At 44.6% G+C, this 24252-nt stretch overlaps 1 protein-coding gene across 1 annotated transcript in view; it reads right to left on the bottom strand.

The window, feature by feature from the left end:
• Positions 1–24252, bottom strand: part of LOC137423806 (dedicator of cytokinesis protein 1) — a 968048-nt gene that overhangs the window by 464451 nt on the left and 479345 nt on the right. The window contains exons 30-31 of the mRNA XM_078773719.1: positions 23928–24006; positions 1–85 (exon numbers count right to left, since the gene is read on the bottom strand). The exon at positions 1–85 is cut by the window's left edge and continues 16 nt beyond it. Of these exons, the coding sequence (XP_078629845.1) occupies positions 1–85; positions 23928–24006 (164 nt within the window). The remainder of the gene's footprint in view (positions 86–23927; positions 24007–24252) is intronic.

The raw sequence follows: 24252 nt of genomic DNA, 5'->3' as shown, positions 1-24252 counted from the left end.
TCCACTTGGTTGGAAAGAAGTTCTCAAGCTGCAGAGATTCCTGAGTCAGAAAAGCCACTGCCAGGTGGAAGTAGTTATTCCAGAGCTGCAGAGCAAGGATAGAGGGGATGGATATGTGGTTATCCTGAAAACACAAGTTACATCTTTAAACTATTTTGCACAATTTGTTTTTGGTTTTCTTACTGCTTAAAATTCCTAAATGACCAATCATAGCTCCCGGTATTCACAAAGAGGTGATTTGGTATACTAAAAGACAGATGCTTCCTCATCACTCAAATGTGACTGCTGAGGGCAAAAAAGGGCCTCAAATTATTGTACATTCACACTATATGGGAAAGGTTCATCCTATATTGTCACTTAAAAAGGAAATACTGAACGTGGTAGATCTTAATCCTTTCTACAAGTCTGTTGACTCTTTACCCTCTATCATTAAGTGCTTCCATACATCTCAACTCCAGTTTAAATAAATAATCACGAATTGCAAATGCAATTCACAATTCTAGCAGGGAAAATGGCCTTAAAATGCATGTTGTTGTTGTTGTTGTTTGAATTGTAAATGCCATTATAAATTAATCAACAAATTATTTAAATTGTTTGGAAAGAAGTTTGAATAACACATTAGTATGATCACACACATGGTTTTGGGCTTCACCGCGAGGGTGCTTCTCGGACTCCTCCTACACTCCAGACTTGAGGCCACCAGCTACAGCCAACTCTGCGGTCCGGTGGGTTGCTCGTGAAACATGAACGCCGATTGGTACCGCCAAACCTGGCAGGATCCTCACTCTTCTACAAAAAGTGTTACCTTTCTGGTGGGTTGGCCATGGCAATTTGGGCACGTACCCTCGATGCGTACTTGTCTACTAAATCAGGTATGGTCGAGCAGAACCATCAAGTACGTACCAGCTAAATTACAGAGCCAATCAGTGGGGCAGAAATTCCCGGCTTTCTAAACTATTACACGCTTAATCGAGTCAATAGAAAATGAGACAAAATGGGCAGGATGGAAACAAACCATGTAGCAAACAAGCGAATATTTACAAGTAGCAATCAGCGAAAGAGAATAAAAGAAAACAGTCAAAAAAATGGTAACCCTTCATGCTTATCCCATGCTACAATCTTACTTAACCATACACAAGACATGGTGCCAGCAGACTGTACCGTGGAAACAAGAGAGAAAGAGGAGAAGATGGTAGAGGAATAGATCAGGGTGTCTTGGCAGCCCTTTGACTCACTGGGGGCACCGCCGAGTATGAGTTGTGAGTCAGTAAGCTGCCAACTGGTGCCGCCCAGAAAAGGACAAGGCCAAGGTCGTTGATAGCTCCTTGGCACCAGTTGGCAGCTCTTTGTGAGTCTTAGGTAGATGAATTTGAAAGTTAATCAGAGAGACAACAAGAGAAAGTCATGTATATCAGTCTGGAGCTATGTCCTCCGCAGCAGGGACATCCTGCCTGCTTGCCCTCGATCTCCTTGTTCAACGCAGCCTGGCTCCAGTGCACTCAATCTCGTCTCCAGCACAGATTCCCGGTAGCGCTCTCATTCTGGTCCCAGTGGCAGACAGGTCATCTCCAGTACAAGGTGCAGCAAAGTCCCTGGCGAGGTTCAACAGCATTGCATAGCTCTCTGTTCCATCCTTTTAAGCCACCTGGAGACTCAGGGATCAAAGTTCATGGGAGGCAGAGTTCCCGAGAGCATGAGGTCATATTTTGACCTTTGACCCGTAGGGGCGCGTTCCCATTGGTGAACTCCCAGGCCCCGCCTCCTTCTGCTGCTGTCAGTCAACTCGCACTGGAGATGTCCTTTGCACAGCCAGTGTACCCTTTTTTCCTTAATGGATTTTCCCACCTGCCAGCTTTTCCCGACAAGCGCGTTTAAACAGGCAGAAGGTTCTGGCTCCTTTTCCCTCTCTAGATTCTGGCTTGCGTGAGGTGTGGTGATTATTAAAGTGGCTGTGTGTGGTGCATCAACGATGGTTAAAGAAGGGGCAGTTATTATGGGTGATTTGGATTCAGGAAAGAGGGAGAGAGAGAAGGAGAGCGAGAGAGAGAGAGAGAGAGAGATAGAGAGAAATCTAAATTGTACTGTATCTAAATGTGTCTGGTAAGAAAGAGAAACCGAATTGGTACTGTGTCTAAGCATGCAATGGTAACTACCATATGTGGGCCATAAATAGTGTGTTACTGGAGGAAGAAAAGAAAGAGGAGTGCCGAGTGGGGAAGAGGAAGAGCATTGAGGAGAAGAGGAATAAGACCTATCTATAGCCCACACAACGCATGTGTCCTGATTCCCTTAAACCACGGGTAGGGTCTATCTAAGCACATAATATGTAAACGACTAGCAGACCCTCTGATGGAACAATTAGTCGTCGTAGAGCGCCTTAACCCCTCCCCATGACACTCGCCAACGTAATCTCCCCCAATGGCACTCTTAATGTTGCACTTCCCGAGAGCATAAGGTCATGCCATGAAGCATGGAAAGCATTAGAAAACTAAGCATTAGAAAATTTCTAAGCATTAGAAAGGGCATGCTTTAGCTTGGGGTATCCATCTCCCCCAATGGCACTCTTAATGTTGCACTTACATGGTGAGAAAACAAACTTCTTGTAAATCTTTACTTTGCGGATGACATCACTCTGTGAGCTGAACATGAGAATGAGCTGCAGAGGCTGGCAGACATTGGTGTACAGTACACAAGCATTAATTGTTCTGAAGATCAATGGAGCAAAAAAGAAGTGATGAGTATCAGGAAGCATGGAAACGATGGCGATGCTGCCATCCAAATCTGGGGTTCTTAACCTGGGGTATGCATACCCCTTGGAGGTATGGGGACCAGAATCTGGGGGTATGGGACTCGTAATAAATTATAATAATAACTAGAACTGCCACTTTAAAACTGCTGGCAGTGATGACCGGTTCACTCGCACCCACTTTTGATACAACCCCAATTTTCATACAACCCCACTTTCATTGGACATGCTTTGACACAACCCCCTTGGATACACACACACACACACACACACACACACACACACACACACACACACACACACACACATCCCCCCTACCCCCACCCACACACACACACACCCACACACAAACACCCCCACACCCCTCCCCCCACACGCACGCCCATCCACACATATACACACACACACATCCAACCCCCCCTCCTCCACACGCACACCCCAACCACTCCCCACACCCACACACACACACATCCCCCCACACACACATCCCCACACACACACATCCCCACACAAACACATCCCCACACAAACACCCCCACACACACACACCCCCACATCCCCCCCTTCACGCAAACACACGCACACATCCTCCCACACCCCCACCCCCAACACACACACACACACACACATCCCCCCCCCACCCCTAACACACACAGGCACACACCAACCCCCCCCCCCCCACACAAACATCCCTCCATCCCTCCCCCCCCCCCCCCCCCACCCACACACACATCTCGTTTTTTCATTTCTGTTCCCCACAATTCTATCTCTCTTTTATTCACTGACACTGACACAGTCACACACACACAGTCAGTCACACACACACACACACACACACACACACACACACACACACACACACACACACACACACACACAAACACACACACACACACACACACACACTTAATTAATTGTACAGTATCGGTTGTTCCTAAACTTAAATATAAATAATTTAAAGGATTGCTTTAAATGATGTTAATTTCACAACATCCCATATTCAACAGACATCCTATGGTGCACCTGTGGTGAAAATTTCATGTCAATCCGTGCAATGCTTGCAGAAAAAGCGATTTTTAAAATAAAAAAAACGTGAAATTGCAGAGCCAGAATTATTTATTTTATCTGAGAAGCCAAACGAGGTTTATTCTTCTTGAGCATCTCACAACTCTGTCAAATGCGATCGAGTTAAAAAAGTCAGAATTTGACTAAATCTGTTTATTCGCTTGTTTAATATACCTCAGCTGTTGACAAATCTTCAATTATAATTTTATTTGAGGTTAAAATGACCGCGAGAGGTCGTGTGATCGTGATCATGGCCTGGAAGGACAAAATGGTGCGTTTCTTCTTCTTTCAACAATAAAGACTTATAGCTTCGAGACCGTACTTCCAATCATTTTGAAATTTTGCACAACTGTTCCGCTTGATGAGAGCTACATTGCATTAAAAATTCAAGTCAATCAATGCAGTGGTTCAAGTGTTAGGAGCTTTTTAAGAAATTTTCCTTCCGTTATTTATTGCGGCCAAAACATGTGACATCAAAACGTCTCAAGAAACGTTGAAACATCACCCCATGAGGAACATTTGTGTAAAGTTTCCACTCGATATCTTCAAAATTATGGAGGTGATACCATTTCTAGTTTGTGCTTAAAAACGTCATAACTCTGAAACCATGTGTCGGATGACGTCGTGCTCAGAGGCTTTTTTGTTCGTCATGGGTATGCGAATATGCATGCCAAATTTGGCCTTGATCCGTTCAGCAGTTGGAGAAAAAGGGGTTTTCGTAGTTTTCACGAAAAACAAGACGGCGGCCGAACCATGTGACGTATGACTTCGAAATTTTTTGCATTCTGAGTTTTTTTTTTAACTAAGCATCTGGGGAAAAAATCTCATTTTCGGGGGAGAAAAAATTTTGTTTGACGAATTCTAACCTCTTAACGTTAGCATTTTTAATATACTCGATACACATGTTTTTTGTTCCGATTGCAGAGTTCTTTTGAATGAGCCATTCCTCAAATTTTTTCCATTGAGCCGTTTCAGAGATACAGAGGGGCTAATTTGAATGTTTTATACAATATGGCGCCCATACCACGTGACCAATGACGTCATAATTAGCAATAAAAAATTATACGAGCCGAGACGATCATTTGAAGAAAATTTCCTGTCAATCCGACCAACGGTTACTGAGAACATTAATTATGAAGTTTTTGGAGGTGCAAAATAGGGTGGAAGAATAATAATAAGAAAAACTCTAGCAATAATAATAGGTTACTCTCCATTTCATGGAGAGTAAACCTAATAGGGACCATTTGAAAGTCCTAAGTACCAATTTTGAGGGTTACTTCATTCTCAGATATTTATGATCTTAGCACGGAACCCATTTGGATCCAGAACCCTTTCTTGTTTGATATTTCTACAATGAGTGACAATGATTTAGTGACGGGTGATTTGATCGAGTTCCAAGAAGATCAAAGAAAGAAAGCTGATTTCAGAAAGGCTGGGCTGGATTTTAAGCAGTTTTGGTGTGAGCAGATAGCAGCTTACCCTAGCTTGGCGAAGAGGGCAATGAATGTGTTGGTTCCCTTCACAACTACGTATCTCTGTGAAACAGGTTTCTCTGCATTATTGAACCTGAAATCAAAGTGGAGAAATCAACTTGATGTGTCCGATGATATGCGAGTGGCGTTGTCACAAACTGTGCCCCGATTCCATATTCTGATTGCACGAAAACAGCAGCAACAATCTCACTAGATTAGTAAAACGGCTTGCATAAAACTTGCATGTTTTAGTTTAGTTTAGCTTGTTTTGTTTCTTTGTTAACAAGCAAATAAATTAATAGGGATAAAATCCTAATGATTTTCTTTCCTGTTCTGTTTCTAATTATCCATATGTAAAACTAAGCTACTGAGATATTTTGAAGTCACACTGGAACCTAATGGGACGAGTAATCAGGCGCGGCTCCCCGAATTTGGCCCATTTTCTGGGTAATAAGTTATCAATTTTCATCCAAAAAATAGGCAATTAAAGTAAAAACACCCCTCAAAATGCACCACAGAGCACCTAGAAATCAAAAAATTCTAGGGGGACATGACCCCAGCCCCCCCGAGCTATGTGTACCTTCGGTGCACCTTGGTCAGTCAACACTCTGACGAAGGGGGTATGGGGACATTGTGGGCAATCCATTGGGAGTCTTGACAGGGAAAATGGTTAAGAACCCCTGATCTATATGAATGGCTCAATGGTAAAAGATGTCAAGGGCTTCACATATCTCTTGGTAGCAACATTGATTCAACTGGTGAAATAGATGGTGAAATTAATTGCGGCATTAGGAAAGCTTGTGGTGTCTTCAATCGATTCAACAATATTTGGAAAAGCAAGAAGATCAGCCTGAGCACCAAAATCAAACTTTACAACAGTGATGTTGTTCCAATAGACAGCTGGCAAATGAAAAAGTTCCAAGAGCACAAAATGGATGCCTTTGATAGCAGATGCCTACGTAAAAAATATTGGCATCAAATGGACTGACTTTGTAACCAATGTGGAAGTAAGAAAGAGAACAAAGCAACCCTATGTCTCTGATATGAATGAATGAATGATCGTTTTAAGGCCATTTTCCCCGCTAGAGCGGGGGTTAGCCTTGCGGGCCCCATGACAATCATGGTTCCCTGTTTGAGGCAATGTTTTTATGGCCGGATGCCCTTCCTGACGCCAACCTTTGGTCGCCTCTTACGATGCGCAGGGATATGGTGTACCTATTCTAAACCGGGGTACACATCGTGATCATTCATCCCAGCAAGCTGGTACTCAATTTGCCGACCTCGGAAGGATGACAGGCTGAGTCAACCCCCCTGGCGTTAATTCAGCGATCGACAGGGATTCGAACCCAGGATCCTAGGATCCCAAGCCGGCACCCTAACCGCTAAGCCAACACCAGGCTACAACACCAACTCTGATACTTTGCAGAAAAATAACACCGACATAGCTTGGCCATCTAATAAGCCCAGCTTCACGATCCTTAATCTAATAAGCATTAGAAAGGGCACAAATCTCCTACCAGGCTTTGACATGGCAACCACATGGAAGGAGACAGAGAGGAAGAATTAAAACATCCCAGTAAAACACCATCAACAGAGACCTCCAGTGAACCAGTCACCTACTCAAATGTAGAATGGTTCTGCGGAAGCAGTGTGTGGTGATCCTTTGTCAGAAGGCAAAGGAGAATCTAAGTCTGACACTGACACTGACTGACTGACTGACTGACTGACTGACACACACACACACACACACACACACACACACACACACACACACACACACACACACACACACACACACACACACACGGCAAATGGGAGGCAGCGTGACTTGCCTCCTCCCTTTCGCCTGGGACAGAAAGGACTGAGGGCTATGTCAAATGCATCACTTTTGAAAGCAGTGAAGACCGAGACAAAAATGGCAACTTCAATGGGACAAGATGCGCACGAGGTTCCCGGTATCACGCTGTTAGACATACATTTGTGATGTGGCCTGGACCTGCAGCTTGGTGGGACTTGCTAGCCGCATGCTGCCGGGAGAGAAGGCCCGAGCTTTGGCGAACTCCCTATTGCAAAATTCCACCCATTGAGGATGAGAGAAACTGGATTTTGTGGGACTGTGCCAAATCCAACGACTTTGATGGGAGTGAGAACTGACTAAAGGACATGAGCTTTGTGGTGAGGGAGGGGTCAGTGCATGTGGTGCCTCAAATCGCGCTGATCAACATGCCTTTGGAACGCGGCTTGGCATTGCTGCTTGTTGGATTTTGCCGACACCATCACGCTGAGAATGAAAACCCAAGCTTTGGCGACTCCCTTTTTGCCAAGTTCAACCCGTATGGGACCGAGTTCATGGGATCGAAGACTGCGCCAAATACAATGACGTCGATAGGAGCGAGCCAGGGGCTGCAGTTTGGTGGGGTAGAAGGCCTCATAGTGATGCCCGGAGATGCGCCAATCTACATGCGTTTGGGATGCCACCTGGTACACTGGCCTTGCCTTGCAGCATGTTGGGTTTTGTCAACTCTATCCCTTCAATTAAGGATGAGACCGAGAAAGAAGAGACCTAGACCGGGCACCCAGGAGGCCACATGTTGAGGTTGTGCGGCTTTAGATCGTCAGCACTTTGGGGACGGAGGAAGAAACAGGGCATGGATAAGGAAGCAGCTTGGTCCATGAGTTATGCTTCCCTTATGGGATGAAGATGGATGCTTCAGAATCAGGGAAGGCTCTGTTCAGTCTCAGAGACTCGTGAGTGGAGATGACGACCTGTGGCGGTGGCACGTACGTATACACACACACACAAACACACACACACACACACACACACACACACACACACACACACCATAAATACATACATGAATCACGATATACACATACACGATTGTGATTGTACATGAATATGAATCATTATTTATACACATGTTATATATACTAGAAGCACCAGCCCCCGACAAGAGTGGTCAGGGGGGGCTATGTTATTATCATTAATATACTGTATGTACAAATATATTATATTAATATTATTAGCATGACTCGGCGCGCTCTGCGCGCCTCACCACACACCGTTTCAGAGGGATAGGCTTCTTCGACCATTTTGGTGTCTTTTGGGTCTACAGGGTATTTTGGGTCTTCATGGTGTTTTGGGTCTTCAGGGCCATTTGGGTCTTCAGGGTCTTTTGGATCCTCTGGGCCTGGAGGGGTATTTTGGGTCTTTGGGGTGTTTTGGTTCTTCAGTGTATTTAAAGGTATTTTGAGTCTAAAGGTCTTTGAGGGTCTTGAGGGTGTTTTGTTTTCAGGGTTTTGGGGTCTTTTTTTTTTCTTTTCTTTTTTTTTGTATACAGAATCGAGGCTCGTTGAAAGAGCTAACATTAATTTCACAAACAAATCAAACAGACAAACAAAATATATAAAAAGAGGGAGCGGAAGACAAGATGGGGAGAGAAGGGGAAGCACACAAACACAACATTTGAGAGCAGGGAGATGTGTGGGAGGGAAAGGGCTTGGGGGAAGGAGGCGTGGGAAAGGGGGGGGGGGGGGGGAGAAGTATAAAACACAAGGACACCAAGGACTTCCAGGACAGAAGTTGGTATTTCAAAAAAGTGGAATTGGGGTGAAATTAGCAGGGGTAGAAAAGATCAAGGTTTTGGATGGGGGAAGATAAGAGATGGTGGTGAACAGCTGTTTTAAAGACCTGGAGGGAGGAGTGGGATTGAAGAGAGTGAGGGATGAGGGAGTTTGTTCCAGAGGCAGGAGAAAAGAGGAATGAAGGAGTGAAGATTAGCAGAGAGTCTTGATTTTGGCAGTTTAACCATAAGAGGGTTGCAGGCAGATATTGTGCGACCTGTAGGAATATTTGCGGGACAGAGCCCAGAGAGAGCTGGGGGGGGGGGGGGGGGCAAGGCCAGAGAGGAGTCGGTAGAAGACGGAAAGACCACCAACCTGCCTGCGGTGAGTGAGTGAGAGGCCCTTGGAGTTAGCTTCATCGCGGGAGATTCCAATGATTCTGAATGCTTTGGTTTCAACAGCGTGAAGGCGAGCTAGGTGTGAGGCAGGAGCACCAGCCCAGAGGGGAGAGTAGTATTCCATTGAGCTGCGGATGAAAGCCTTGTATGTTGTGAGGAGCTCAGGTGTGCCAAGGAAGGACTTCGCACGACGGAGGATGCCCAGTCGGTGACTGGCTTTGGAGGCCAGATTTGAATGTGGTTTTCCCAGGAAAGATCATGGCAGATAGTGAGACCCAAAAGCTTGAGTGACAGAACTTCTTGAAGAGGATTATTCAGAAAGTGGATGGGAGGGTTGTCCAGTCGGTCTTTTCGGAGAGACATCGTAAGAGTGTGAGATTTGTCAGGATTGAAAGACATGTTCCACTTGTTTGCCCAGTCTGTGATTTTGTCAAGGTCTGCAGAGAGTGAGGAGGCTGCAGACTGCCGATCTGAGGGATGAAGAATGGAGCGACAGAGAGTAGAGTCGTCAGCAAAGAGATAGAGAGGATTTTCAAGAGAGTCAGAGAGATCATTGACAACAACAACAACAACAACAACATGCATTTTAAAGGCCATTTTCCCTGCTAGAGTGGGGGTTAGCCTTGCGGTCCCCATGACAATCTTCTCCATTTTGCCGTATTTTCTGCATCTCTCCTTGTTAACCCCCTTGCCCGCATTTCTTCTTCCACCATCTTTAGCCAAGTCTTTCTCGGTCTTCCCCGTCCTCTGCTTCCTTCTACATTCATTTCCATCACTCTTCTCAACCAGTCACTTTCATCCTTCCTCAACACATGACCAAACCATCTCAACCTGTTCCTCTACCACTGCATCAATCACAGGCTCTATTCCCATCATCTTTCGCAATTCATCATTTGTCTTCCTCTCTCTCAACGAGACTCCGCACATCCGTCGAACCATTCACATTTCCACCCTTTCCAACCTTCGTTGCTGCTCGACGTTCATTACCCATGTCTCGCTCCCATAAATCATAACACTTCTCACACATGCAGCATACACCTTTCCCTTCAGCTTCAACGACACTCCCCTAATCATCAGCACGCCACTCAGTTCCCGAAACTTCTTCCATGCACATCTCACTCGAGCAACCGTTGCCGAGTCTGATCCACCTTCTCCATTCAGCATGTCTCCGAGGAAGCAAAATGTTTTCACACCTTCCAGCTTCACGCCGTCTCCAAGATCCAACTCAACATTTCCCCCATCTGCAGCTCCCTCTGTGCACACCTTACATTTGAATGTAGCTGCCACACTGGTTAATGACCCTCTCAGACCACTACATTTTTGATGAACCCACTCAGCGCACATTGTACATTGAATGGAGTTCACTCCGACACCCTTCCTACACACAGCACAGGGCCACTTCCCAGTTCTTTCCACCTCACCACATGCTTTACCACTTGCCATCACCTTCGTCTTTCCGATATTCACCTTCAGACCTTTTGTCTCCATACATTCCTTCCACGTGTTCATCTTTTCCTTCAGTCCATCCATACTTTCCGCAATCAACACCAGATCATCTGCATACAACAACTCCCACGGTAAACCCTCCTTTACGTTCTGAGCCAGCACCTCCATCACAGCTACAAATAGTAGTGGACTTAGTACCGACCCCTGATGCACTCCCACCTTCACCTCAAACTCACCACTGTTCCCGTCCTTCGTCCTTACAGCTGTGCGCGCTCTTTTGTACATTGCCATCACTACTCTGATCAACCATTCCTCCACTCCTAACTTCCTCAATGCCCATGTCAATACTTTGCGTGGTACCCTATCGAATGCTTTCTCCAGATCAACAAACCCAAGAAACAACTTCTTCCTCTTCTCCATGTACTTCTCCTGCAACTGCCTCACAATGAAAAGCGCGTCTGTCGTTCCTCTTCCTGGCATGAATCCAAACTGCATTTCGTCGATCTTCACTTTCTTCCTTATCCTCCTCTCCAACACCCTTTCCAATACCTTCATTCCATGCTCCAATAACTTTATCGCTCGGTACGAGCCACACTCCAGAGGGTCACCTTTCCCCTTGTATAGAGGGACGAGGGTACTCAGTTCCCAATCCACTGGAATGCGGCCTTCTTTCACCAGCAGATTACAGATCTCTGTCATTCTCTTCACACCCCAACTTCCTGCTGCCTTCAACATATCTCCCACAACTCCCGTCGGCCCTCCCGCTTTTCTACCCTTCATTGCTTTTATCGCTTCCTCAACTTCCTTCTCAGTTATCTTCTCTGCCGGTCCTAAAACAGGGTTACTCTCTATGTTGCCATCCCATTCATTCTCTGTATTCAACAGCATTTCCATATATCTTTTCCATCTTCCTTTAATTCCATCTGGGTCGACAACGATTTGTCCCACTTCGTCCTTCAAGCAACTCACCGCCATCACATCACACCTCTCTTTCGCTATCTGCTTTGCAATCCTGAATACTGCTTTCTGACCCTCTTCCGAATCCAAGCGTTCTCCGAACATTTTCCTACATGCCTCCTGCGCCTTTGCTACCTCTTCCTTTGCAGCCTTCCTGGCTGCCTTATAACTTTCATGCTCTGCCGTTTCTGCTCCCGTACCCTTCGCCTTCTGCCACTCCTTGAACTTCTTCCTCTTCTCGTCAATCCTCTTTCCAACTTCATCATCCCACCACCATGTTTCCGAGTGCCTCGGTGGTCATTTTGTCCATCCACATACCTCACCAACGGCTCCCAACAGACTAGCTTTCATCGACATCCAACCACTTTCAAGCTCACCCACATCATCCTCGACCCTACTCAGCCTCTCTTTTAATGCCTCCCTTACTGTCACCTCTTTCAACCTCCACACCTTCATTCTCGGTTGGTACTTAACCCGCCGAGCTCTCCTCGCACCTTTCACCCTTACGTTGCAGACAACCAGGTGGTGCTGTGAAACAGCCTCCTCCCCCGGGATCACCTTTGTGTCCCGGAGGTGCCCCCTATCTCGCCTACGCACCATCAGGTAGTCAACGGTTGTCGTCGACCCACCTGACGTGTATGTAACAAGCTTATTATCCTCTGTCTGGAACTGAGTATTACAAATCAACAAATCAGCTCCATCAGCAACTCCAAAATCCTTTCACCTTCTCCATTTCTCACACCATATCCGTAACCCCCATGAACTCCCTCAAAACCGTCCATACTCCTTCCCACATGTCCATTTAGGTCTCCTCCTACCACAACAACTTCCTCATCTTTCACGTTTTCCATCAGCTTCTCTATCGCACACCAGAACTTGTCCTTTTCTTCATCGCTTCGACCAACCTGCAGAGCATATCCCGAGATGACGTTCACCAAGAGCTTTCCAATCATCATTTTCACCATCATCAACCTATCACTCACTCTCATCACACTCACCACACTGTCTACAAACTCCTCAGAAAACAGGACACCAACACCATTCACGCCCTCCAGGCACCCTTGCCACACAAACTTGTATTTCTGTCCCTGCCTACCCTTCACCATTCTCACACCACTTCCCTTCCATCTCGTCTCTTGCACACAACATATGTCCAACAGAGAGATCATTGATGAAGACCAGAAAAAGCACAGGGCCCAGAACACTGCCTTGGGGAACTCCAGCCTGAACAGGAAGAGTAGATGAGAGAAACCCATTCAGGGCCACATGTTGACTACGACTTGAGAGGAAGTCCGCCAGCCATGCGTGGAGATTTCCATGGATACCAAAAGAGGAGAGTTTGATGAGCAGAGCGGGGTGCCAGACCGTATCGAAGGCACGTGATATGTCAAGGGAGACTGCTCTAATTTCCTGTTTGGCATTGAGGACCTCCATCCATTGTTGAGAAAGCAGAAGCAGCGTGTCCAGAGTGGAGTGTCCAGGTCTGAAACCAAATTGATGATCAGAGATCAAGCCATTGGAGAAGAGGAAAGATTTCATATCTGAAGCAATGATGGATTCCATGACTTTGCTGATAATTGGGAGAAGGCTGATTGGTCTGTAGTTGCTGGGATCTGTTTTTGCACCTTTTTTGTACAAAGCAGTGATGTTGGCAGATTTCCAAGCAGATGGAAGATGACCTTGAGCAAAAGAGAGGGTGAAGAGAACAGGGAGAGGGAGTGAAAGAGCGGAAGACCATGATTTTAGGACCCGTGGGCTGATGCCGTCAGGTCCAGTTGCAGAATCAGAGTCGAGGGTTGACAGAAACTTTTCCACCTTGTCAGGAGGAAAGGACACAGAGTCCAGGAGCAGCTGGGTACGACTGGGTACGGTGGGTACAGAGAGGGATGGGTTTGGGACACAAGATTTAGAGGCAAACACAGAGTTGAGGCATTCAGCTTTTTCACGTGCGGAGTCAGCCGTGTGGCCATTTGAGGTGAGGGAGGGGATGGAGGGGGAACAAACACCAGAAACAGATTTGACCAGACGCCACCAGGATTTGGAAGAGGGAGACAGATAAGAGAGTTCGGTCCTGAGAACGGAGAGATATTGTTTCCTGGCTCTCCTGAGGGTGGACACACACTTGTTTCGGGCTTTGTGAAAGGAAATGAGATTTCCTTCCGTTGGATTTGCTTTCCAGGAGACGAAAGCAAGTTGTTTCTGGGCAATAGCCTCACCACAAGATTCCGTGTACCATGGACGGGAGGAAGGGTATGACAACTGAAGACGAGATGGGATAAATCTGTGCATGAGAGAGAGCAATTTACACGAGCCTCAATCTGTTCACCCTTGTGGGCCGGTGCTCCTGCCTCACCCCTACCTCGGCTTCACGCTGTTGAAACCAAAGCTTACAGAATCATTGGAATCTCCCGCAATGAAGCTATCTCTGAGGGTCTTTCACTCAATCACAGCAAGCAGGTAGGCAGTCTTTCTGTCTTCAACCGACTCCTCTCCGGCCTAGCTCCCCCAGCTCTATCTGTGCTCTGTGCCCCAAATATTCCTGCAGGACGCACAGGTGTTTTGGGTCTTCAAGCTGTTTTGGGTCTTCGGGGTCTTCAAGGTGTTTTGGGTCTTCGAGGCCATTTTGGGTATTCAGGGTATTTTGGATCCTCAGGGCCTTTGAGGGTATTTTGGGCCTCTGGGGTCTTCAGGGTCTTTAAGGGTATGTTGGGTCTTCAGGAGTCTTGGTGGTCTTAAGGGTCTTGGGGGACTTAAAGGGTCATCCAAGGTCTGAGGCATCTACCAATCAGCCTGCTCCCAATTATCAGCAAAGTCATGGAATCCATCATTGCTTCGGATATCAAATCCTTCATCTTCTCCAACGGCTTGATCTCTGTCAATAAATTTGGTTTCAGACGAGGCCACTCTACTCTGGACGTGCTGCTTCTGGTCTTCATCAATGATCTCTCCGACTCTCTGGAAAATCCTCTCTATCTCTTTGCTGATGACTCCACTCTCTGCCGCTCCATTCCTCATCCCTCAGATCGGCAGTCTGCAGCCTCCCCACTCTCTGCAGACCTGGACAAAATCACAGACTGGTCAAACAAGTGGAACATGTCTTTCAATCCTGACAAATCTCTCACTCATACTATGTCTCTCCGAAAAGACCGACTGAACAACCCTCCCATCTACTTTTTCAACAATCCTCTCCAATAAGTTCTGTCACTCAAGCTTTTGGGGCTCACCATCTGCCATGATCTTTCCTGGGGAAAAAACATTTCCAAGCTGGCCTCCAAAGCCAGTCGCCGACTGGGCATCCTCTGCCGTGCGGTCCTTCCTTGGCACACCTGAGCTCCTCACCACATACAAGGCTTTCATCTGCAGCTCAATGGAATACTGTTCGCCCTTGTGGGCCGGAGCTCCTGCCTCACCCCTACCTCGGCTTCACGCTGTTGAAACCAAAGCTTACAGAATCATTGGAATCTCCCGTGATGAAGCTATCTCTGAGGGTCTTTCACTCAATCACAGCAAGCAGGTAGGTAGTTTTCTGTCTTCAACCGACTCCTCTCCGGCCTAGCTCCCCCAGCTCTGTCTGTGCTCTGTGCCCCAAATATTCCTGCAGGACGCACAAGATCTGCCAGCAACCCTCTTCTGGTGAAATTGACAAAATCAAGAATCTCTGATCACCTTCACTCCTTCATTCCTCTTTACTCCCACCTCTGGAACATACTCCCTCACTCTCTTAAATCCCCTCCTCCCTCCAGGTCTTTAAAACAGCTGTTCACCACCATCTCTTATCTTCCCCCATCCAAAACCTTGATCTTTTCTACCCCCATTAATTCACCCCAGATCCACTTTTTTGAAATACCAACTTCTTTCCTGGAAGTCCGAGCAGTGTCCATGGGTTTTATACCTCACCCTCCCCCCTTCTCCTCCCCCCCCTCAGATCTCCCGTTGTCCCTGTTTTTTTTTTCTTCTTTTTTTCTGTCTGTCTCTGTCTCTGTCTCTGTCTCTGTCTCTCTGTGTCTCTGTCTCTCTGTCTCTCTATCTCTATCTCTATCTCTCTATCTCTCTCTCTCTCTCTCTCTCTCTCTCTCTCTCTCTCTCTCTCTCTCTCTCTCTCTCTCTCTCTCTCTCTCTCTCTCTCTCATTATGTTTTATGTTGTTTTGTTTTTTTGTGATTGATGTTAGGTCTCACACGAGCCTCAATCTTATATGCAAAAAAAGGGGGTCTCAGCAGTCTAAACGTAATTAAGAGTTCACGGACTGTGTTTTTGGGTGCGAATTGTATTTGAAGAAGAAGAAGAAGACGTTTTGGTCGCATATAAAGAAACATACATAACCATATACGTTTGCTCTATTATAAGAAGAGATTTTAGGGGTCGCGGAAGGCGAGAGAACGAGGCCATTCGTAGGGTTCGAAGATGGTTTCTTGTAACAGCAAGATCCAGCACACTAAACTCGAACGGAAGTCAGCATGCTTATATAAAGCCAAAAGCCCTCTTCGGAGGGCGTGGCTCCGGCAACCGCGCGTGCGTCACGTCCGCACAACCACAAGTCCAACAGGCCCGTGCACGTGTATTATGCCCAAATAAGTTAATCACATAAGGTAACCGCCACATGCGGTTACCTGCACATAAGGTAACCGCCACAAGATAAGATATACAAATCAGACACAGAGGTACTGATCACTCCTCTTATGGACTTGCTTATAACATACGAGCATATGCAACTCCCCTACATACGGGATCAAAAGTTGGCCATGGAGCTGATCGCCTCTGGAGATCTTGCATTTGAGTCCGTTTGTTACTTGGCAAAAAAATAAAATTTCACAAGTATGTTGATCACTCCAGTTTGTGTTTGTGTGTTTGTCTGTCTGTCTGCTCACTTATACTTGCCTATAGGTCACAATTTCACCAAATGGTAGAGTTTGTGGTCCGACAAGATCCTATATATTTTTGAGGTCAAAAGGTTAAAAGGTCAACATAGGCCAAAGGTCAACTGCTTTTTTTGAATTTCTAAAATCCTCAATTTTTATCCGATTGACTTGAAATTTGAATAGGATTTTCATATCAGCCAACTGAATTCAACCACCAACTATTTTTGAGATCAACATAGGCCAAAAGGTCAACATAGGCCAAAGGTCAACATAGGCCAAAGGTCAACATAAGCCAAAGGTCAACAACAATTTCAAATTTATAAAATCCTCAATTTTCATTCAATTCACTTGAAATTTGAATGGGATTTACATATCAGCGAACTGAATTCAACCACCAACTATTTTTGAGATCAACATAGGCCAAAAGGTCAACATAGGCCAAAGGTCAACAACAATTATTTGAATGGGATTTTCATATCAGCGAACTGAATTCAACCAACAACTATTTTTGAGATCAACATAGACCAAGAGGTCAACATAGGCCAAAGGTCAACCACTTTGTTTCAAATTGCTAAAAGCCTCAATTTTCATCCGATTGACTTGAAATTTCAATAGGATTTTCATTTCAGCTTACTGAAATCAACCACCAACTATTTTTGAGGTCAACATGGGCCAATTGGTCAGCATAGGCCAAATTTCTAAAATTGTCAATTTTCATCCGATCAACTTAAACTTTGAAGACGATTTGCATATCAGGTCACAGAATTCAACCACTAATTATTTTTGAGGTCAAAAGAATGCTCTACTGAGTGCCATTCTACTTTGCTCTCTTTTGCCAAGTGTCACTCTTTGAGTGATTTTTCATTTGTCTGTCTGTTTGTTTGTTTGTCCGCACAGAATAAATATGATTTTCTCTGCAACCGTTGGTCCGATTGACAGGAAATTTTCACCACAGGTGCAACTCCACCTGTAGAATATTTTAATGATAATAATTATGATGTCATCGGTTACGTGGTATGGGCGCCATCTGAGAAAAACCGAAAAACTTTGCACCTTTATATCTCCGAAAGCGCTGCATAGAAAAAATTGAGACATGGCTCAATGTAAAGAACTGTCCATGGGGAATAAAATATGTTAATGATGATGTCATAGGTGCCTCCATTATGACATCATAATTCGACAAGCACAAAACTTCATCCGATCAAGATGAAATTTCTTGATCATCTCGGGATAAATTGGTGGAGAAAAAACAAAATGGTGACGTCATCGGTCACGTGGTTTGGCCGCCATATTTGTTTTAACACAAAAGCCTTAAAAACCACAGAAAACATGTCCTGGCGAGGGTCTGAAATCTCTGATTGCTCTTTCTAGTTGAAGATATTGTAATAGTACGTATTAGTTTTGTGAAAAATAAATAGTAGATTGTCAAAAGAAACGTAATTGTACATCTATATGTACACAGATTAAAGATGTTATGGTTTTAAGTGTTTTTTTGCTACAAATGGAGATCCTCAGAAACCTAGTCTTGCAAGATCAGGATTGAATTCAGACACAAGACCAAATTATAAAGAACAGCACGACCTTGGGAATAGTTGATACAATTATCAAGATGTGGATCATAAGCATATACGAGTAATAACTGACTGCTTATAAAAAAACACGTCCAGAGTTATTTGAGTAATCAATAACAAGCATTATAATCAATAACCACATTGCCAAGCTTTAAAATGGGCGGATGTTCATCAAAGCCACAGCGAATAACACAAGTAGCAATCCTAACCGAAGGGCAATTCTGCACACAGAATGCCCTGGCAGGTTCCAAGGTGATTGCCCTTCTGCCTTTGCCACAGCAATCATCTCAATATGAGTGGTCTGACATATCCTTTGTGAAAGCAGGGAAGTGATAAACAATTTCCCAGGAGAGTCACCTGTGATGAAAATGTTGCAGGAGCACTATCCAAAACTCTGATACTGGAATCTCCGACTTAAAGTCTTGAGACTTAGCGGCAGGATACGGAAATTCAAGAATTGTGAATTAAGTCTTCAAAAACGGGATTTTATCAAGAACAACAAATATAAGCATTCAAGGATTGAAGCACTATCATTGCCAAGCAGAAAGATAGGAAAACAATTATCCATAATGATCTGAGTACTGCCAAAAGAAATTGCATCACCAGTTTATGAGTGGCTCGTTAAAGAAGGATTTTGAGTAATAAAGTCTGATGAAATTTCATTAAGAAAATCCAAAAAAAAACTATCAGGAAAAGCAAGGAAAGCTTAATGGGCATTACATCTCAAAGCATGAAGTCTGTTGGATGACGCCTAAGGTCCAGATACAAAATAAATTTGGCGAACGAAATAGGCCGAGACAATTTTTCATAAAGTACACGGATAAGCCAGCAGAGAGAAAGCTGGAATACTAGAGATGGTTTGAACTTCACTGTCACTGGAAAGAAAACCCAAATCAACAGGCCGAATGTAAATGTCAGTGTTATTGGGGTTATTCAACACCCTGACAATATTGTGATTTCTCTATGTGTATGCAGCTTGGAAACAATCAGGCATACTGTCAATGGTGGGCAATTGCTTTCTAAATTGGTTGGCAAAGTCTTTGTCCATACCTCAATGGAGTACTGCTCCGCTCTGAGAGCTCGTGCCGCAGCAGAGAATCTGTATCTTGGATGGTTTCTGTGGAATCTAAAGCTCTCACCATTAATGGAATCTCCAATGATGAGGCTGAAGAACAAGGTTGGTGGTCTCCCTGGTTTCTATCATCTATTCTCCAACATTGCTCCCTCTGCTCTCTCACACTTCCCAGCATTTCCAGGATGAATGCATTCTTCCAGTTAACCCTTCTGGTTAAACTTCCGAAATTTAGGATGACTGCACACCACCAACTATTTTGTTCCACACTCTCCCATGTATGGAACCGCCTTCCTGAAGCAGTTCCATTCCCCTCTTTTCTTTGAGGCTTTAAGCAGTCCGTGCACCACAACCTCATGTCATGCACTATCCCCATCCTTACCCATGATCATTATTACCCACATTAGCCCTTCATAACCCAACACTCTTACTTGCTGGTTTCAGTGTATCCTCTCATCCTCTCTATCTCTTTTCCAGTTCATTTATTCTTTTGCTGGTTGTGTTCGATTGTTGCTCCGCTATCGTACTCTCAATTTAAGCTTGCTCTTCCACAGCCTCAGTCTTATAAAGAAAAACAATTCAACATTGTACTTAAAACAACGGCAATTTTGAATCAGGACTCCGAGGAAAAAAAAGATTGAAGGATGTATTGTAGTAAAACACTATGCATTTCCGTCCTGTGTTCTTTGGAGTGAGTTGGACCTTCGGGATATGTGTACTCGCCTTTGAGAAGTCTCGACTGGGCATGGCTTTTCTTCAAAGCTGTCATTCTGGTGTTCCGCGTGCAGGTCACTGCAGCAATGTGTGCACTATCCATCCGGAGAACATTAGCTAGAAGACCCGTTTGGCAGCAGTGGTGGTTTGTGAATGTTAAACATCCCTTGGAGTGTTTCGTGAAGATTATGCGAGTTTATTGGCGGCACCCTGAACACACCAATTCCTTACAGTTAAGCGTCAGGCCATGTTTAGGGAAGTGGTTGGGTAATGCTGACAGGCCTCACAGTGCACCAACAAATATTACTTCCATGGAAGATGTGAAGGAAAACCACTATATTATGTTCTATGTCAGGTCATCTATGATAATTACGATATAATCTATAATATAACATTTTGTGCTTCATCCCATGCCCAAACGTTCCCTTATCAGCATGACTATACATGACAGGAAAATTAGGATTATACGACATGACAAGCTAAAGTATGTATATACAACACAACAACAACCGGCATTTTAAGGCCATTTTCCCTGCAAGAGCGGGGGTTAGCCTTGCGGTCCCCATGACAATCTTCTCCATTTTGCCCTATTTTCTGCATCTCTCCTTGTTAACCCCCTTGCCCGCACTTCTTCTTCCACCATCTTTAGCCAAGTCTTTCTCGGTCTTCCCAGTCCTCTACTTCCTTCTACATTCATTTCCATCACTCTTCTCAACCAGTCACTTTCATCCTTCCTCAACATATGACCAAACCATCTCAACCTGTTTCTCTTCACAGCATCCACCACAGGCTCTATTCCCATCATCTTTCGCAATTCATCATTTCTCTTCCTCTCTCTCAACGATACTCCACACATCCACCGAACCATTCGCATTTCCACCCTTTCCAGCCTTTGCTGCTGCTCCATGTTCATTACCCATGTCTCGCTCCCATAAATCACAACACTTTTCACACATGCAGCATACACCTTTCCCTTCAGCTTCAACAACACTCCCCTCCCGGTCAGCACGCCACTCACTTCCCAAAACTTCTTCCATGCACATCTCACTCGAGCAACTGTCGCCGAGTCTGATCCACCTTCTCCATTCAACATGTCTCCGAGGTAGCATAATGTTTTCACACCTTCCAGCTTCACGCCGTCTCCAAGATCCAACTCAACATTTCCTCCATCTGCAGCTCCCTCTGCACACTTTACACTTGAATGTAGTTGCCACACTGGTTAATGACCCTCTCAAACCACTACATTTTTGATGAACCCATTCAGCGCACATTGTACATTGAATGGAGTTCACTCCGACACCCTTCCTGCACACAGCACACGGCCACTTCCCAGTTCTTTCCACCTCAGCACATGCTTTACCACTTGCCATCACCTTCGTCTTTCCGATATTCACCTTCAGACCTTTTGTCTCCATACATTACTTCCACTTGTTCATCTTCTCCTTCCGTCCATCCATACTTTCTGCAATCAACACCATATCATCTGCATACAACAACTCCCATGGTAAACCATCCTTTACGTTCTGAGCCAGCACCTCCATCACTGCTACAAATAGTAGTGGACTTAGTACCGACCCCTGATGCACTCCCACCTTCACCTCAAACTCACCACTGTTCCTGTCCTTTGTCCTTACAGCTGTGCGCGCTCTTTCGTACATTGCCATCACTACTCTGATCAACCATTCCTCCACTCCTAACTTCCTCAATGCCCATGTCACTACTTCCCCTGGAACCCTATTGAATGCTTTCTTCAGATCAACAAACCCAAGAAACAACTTCTTCCTCTTCTCCATGTACTTCTCCTGCAACTGCCTCACAATGAAAAGCGCAATATGGGACATATGTATAATGTATATGGAGAAGCTAAAGTATGTACAGTCAAGTGAAAAAGTAAGTACACCCCATGTATCATTTTTGACTTTTTCAACATATATCAACATACAGCTATTTGATCTTCATTTCAACAATATTGATAGATAAAGGTGATATAATATAACCAATATCATGAAAAAAACAGCATAATTTAAATAAACATAAATGCAAATTTTGCATGTGGAAAAAGTAAGCACACCTCTACATTTATCACTACTTCAAATACCTAAAATTGAACCTTCCTAAAATTGAACCTTCAAATACCGATCAGAACCTGATACCAGGTGCACCAGCTCAGGTGCAAATGATTAGAACATCGTTAGAGAGGATCTTGGAGGAACCTGTCTCATTTAAACCTCAGACATTTAGTTTGCTTTGCTCTTTGTTGTTGAAGTGTGCGGCGTCACCATGCCTGGATCAAAAGAGTTCTCTGAGGCCTTCAGAAAGAAGGTTATAGATGCCTACGAGTCTGGGAAGGGATTTTAAAAGATCTCCAAACAATTTGAAATCAATCATTCGACTGTCCAGAACATCATCTACAAGTGGAGAAGATTCCAAACAACTGCCAATTTGTTCAGGCCAGGCCGCCCCAGCAAGTTCAGCCCGAGAGCAGACCGCAAGATGCTGAAAGGAGTCTCTAAGAACCCCAGAATGTCATCACGGGACCTACAGGTAGCTCTTGCCACTGTTGATGTCAAAGTGCATGAGTCTATCATTAGAAAGAGGTTGCACAAATTTGATCTACATGGGAGGTGTGCCAGGAGGAAACCTTTCCTGTCCAGAAAGAACATCAGGGCAAGACTAAAGTTTGCCAATGAACACCGAGGCAAAGACCAGCACATCTGGAACAATGTACTCTGGACAGATGAGTCAAAGGTAGAGCTATTTGGCCACAGCACCAGAAGACATGTTTGGCGAAAACCAAAGACAGCATTTGACCACAAGAACCTGATCCCAACTGTAAAGCATGGTGGTGGAAATATTATGGTTTGGGGCAGCTTTGCTGCATCATGGCCTGGGCAGCTCACCATCATATAATCCACTATGAATTCTTCATTGTTCCAGAGGGTGCTTGAGGATAATGTGAGGCCATCTGTCGGAGAGTTGAAGCTCAACCGAAGGTGGACCTTGCAACATGTCAATGACCCTAAACATACCAGTAAATCCACCAAGGAATGGCTGAAAAGAAAGAAATGGAGGGTTCTGGAATGGCCAAGTCAAAGCCCGCATCTAAATCCCATCGAGATGTTGTGGGGGGATTTGAAATGAGCTGTGCATGCAAGAAACCCCTCAAACTTCGCACAGCTGAAAGAATTCTGCATGGAGGAGTGGGCAAAAATTTCTCCCAATCGATGTCAGAGACTGGTAGACAGTTATAAGAAATGCCTACTTTAGGTTGTTTCTGCCAAAGGGGGCAATACCACCTTTTTGAGCCAAGGGTGTACTTACTTTTTCCACATGCGAAATTTGCATTTATGTTTATTTAAATCATACAATGAACTACAAAATGTAAATGTTTCATGATATTTGTTGTATTATATCACCTTTATCTGTCAATATTGTTGAAATGAAGATCAAATAGCTGTATGTTGAAATATGTTGAAAAAGTCAAAACTTTACATGGGGTGTACTTACTTTTTCACTTGACTGTATATTAGTATGGCAGATAGGTGAAATATTTGGGAGAATTGTGACTGATGATACAAGCACGAGAGTTGGCACACAGTTAGAGTATGCCCTAAGGAAGATATTTGGCTATAGGGCCATCGCAGATTTTTCCTGTGACTACAATGGCGGCCATTTTTCAAAAAAGGACAAATCTGCGATGGCCCTATGGCCAAATATCTTTCTTAGGACATACTCTGTGTGCCAAATGCCATGCTTTTACAATCGAAGGCACAATTCCTGCACTTATCTGCCGTACTATATGGGATATATATAAGCTAAAGCATGTATATAAGCTAAAGTATGTATATGGAAAAGAAAAAAACAATATTTAGTTCTGCAATAATTTTCAGCATTGAAGGAGGTAGACTAAACAGAAAAGAACGGGGAGTAGAAGAAGAAGAAGAGGAACAACAACAACAACAACAACAATAAAGATTTATACGCTCACGAATGTTTGCATGAGATGGCAGAAAAACGAAATAAATGAAGTGGGCATAAATGAAGAAAAACGCTCGAAGTACCTGCAATTCAAAGCTGCTGTCATCGAGGAACTTTTGATTGAGGATGTCTGCAAATTGGCAAATGGCTCGAAGAAAAACTCTGTGAAAGAAGCACAGTGTTCCCTTAAATCGCCGCCTTATGACAGACCGCCAGTATTCCCATTTCCTATTGCTAATTTGCCCATTTTTTATTATGCTAATCCCTTCGCTTTTATGTTCTACAGCATCTGCTCGTTAAGCAGATTTATCAAAACCAATGGTACTTGTTCCTCAAGAATACTCATACCAAGTATAATCTTCTTCACGCTCAAGCGCCTCCATCGCGGCAGGCAAACTTTCAGCCGAA

The sequence above is a fragment of the Myxine glutinosa genome, chromosome 3 (genome assembly GCF_964187855.1).
Source record: "Myxine glutinosa chromosome 3, kmMyxGlut1.1, whole genome shotgun sequence".
NCBI classification, from domain to species: Eukaryota; Metazoa; Chordata; class Myxini; order Myxiniformes; family Myxinidae; genus Myxine; species Myxine glutinosa.
Note: the sequence above shows the minus strand (reverse complement) of the source record. Positions and strands in the feature narration are given on the sequence as shown.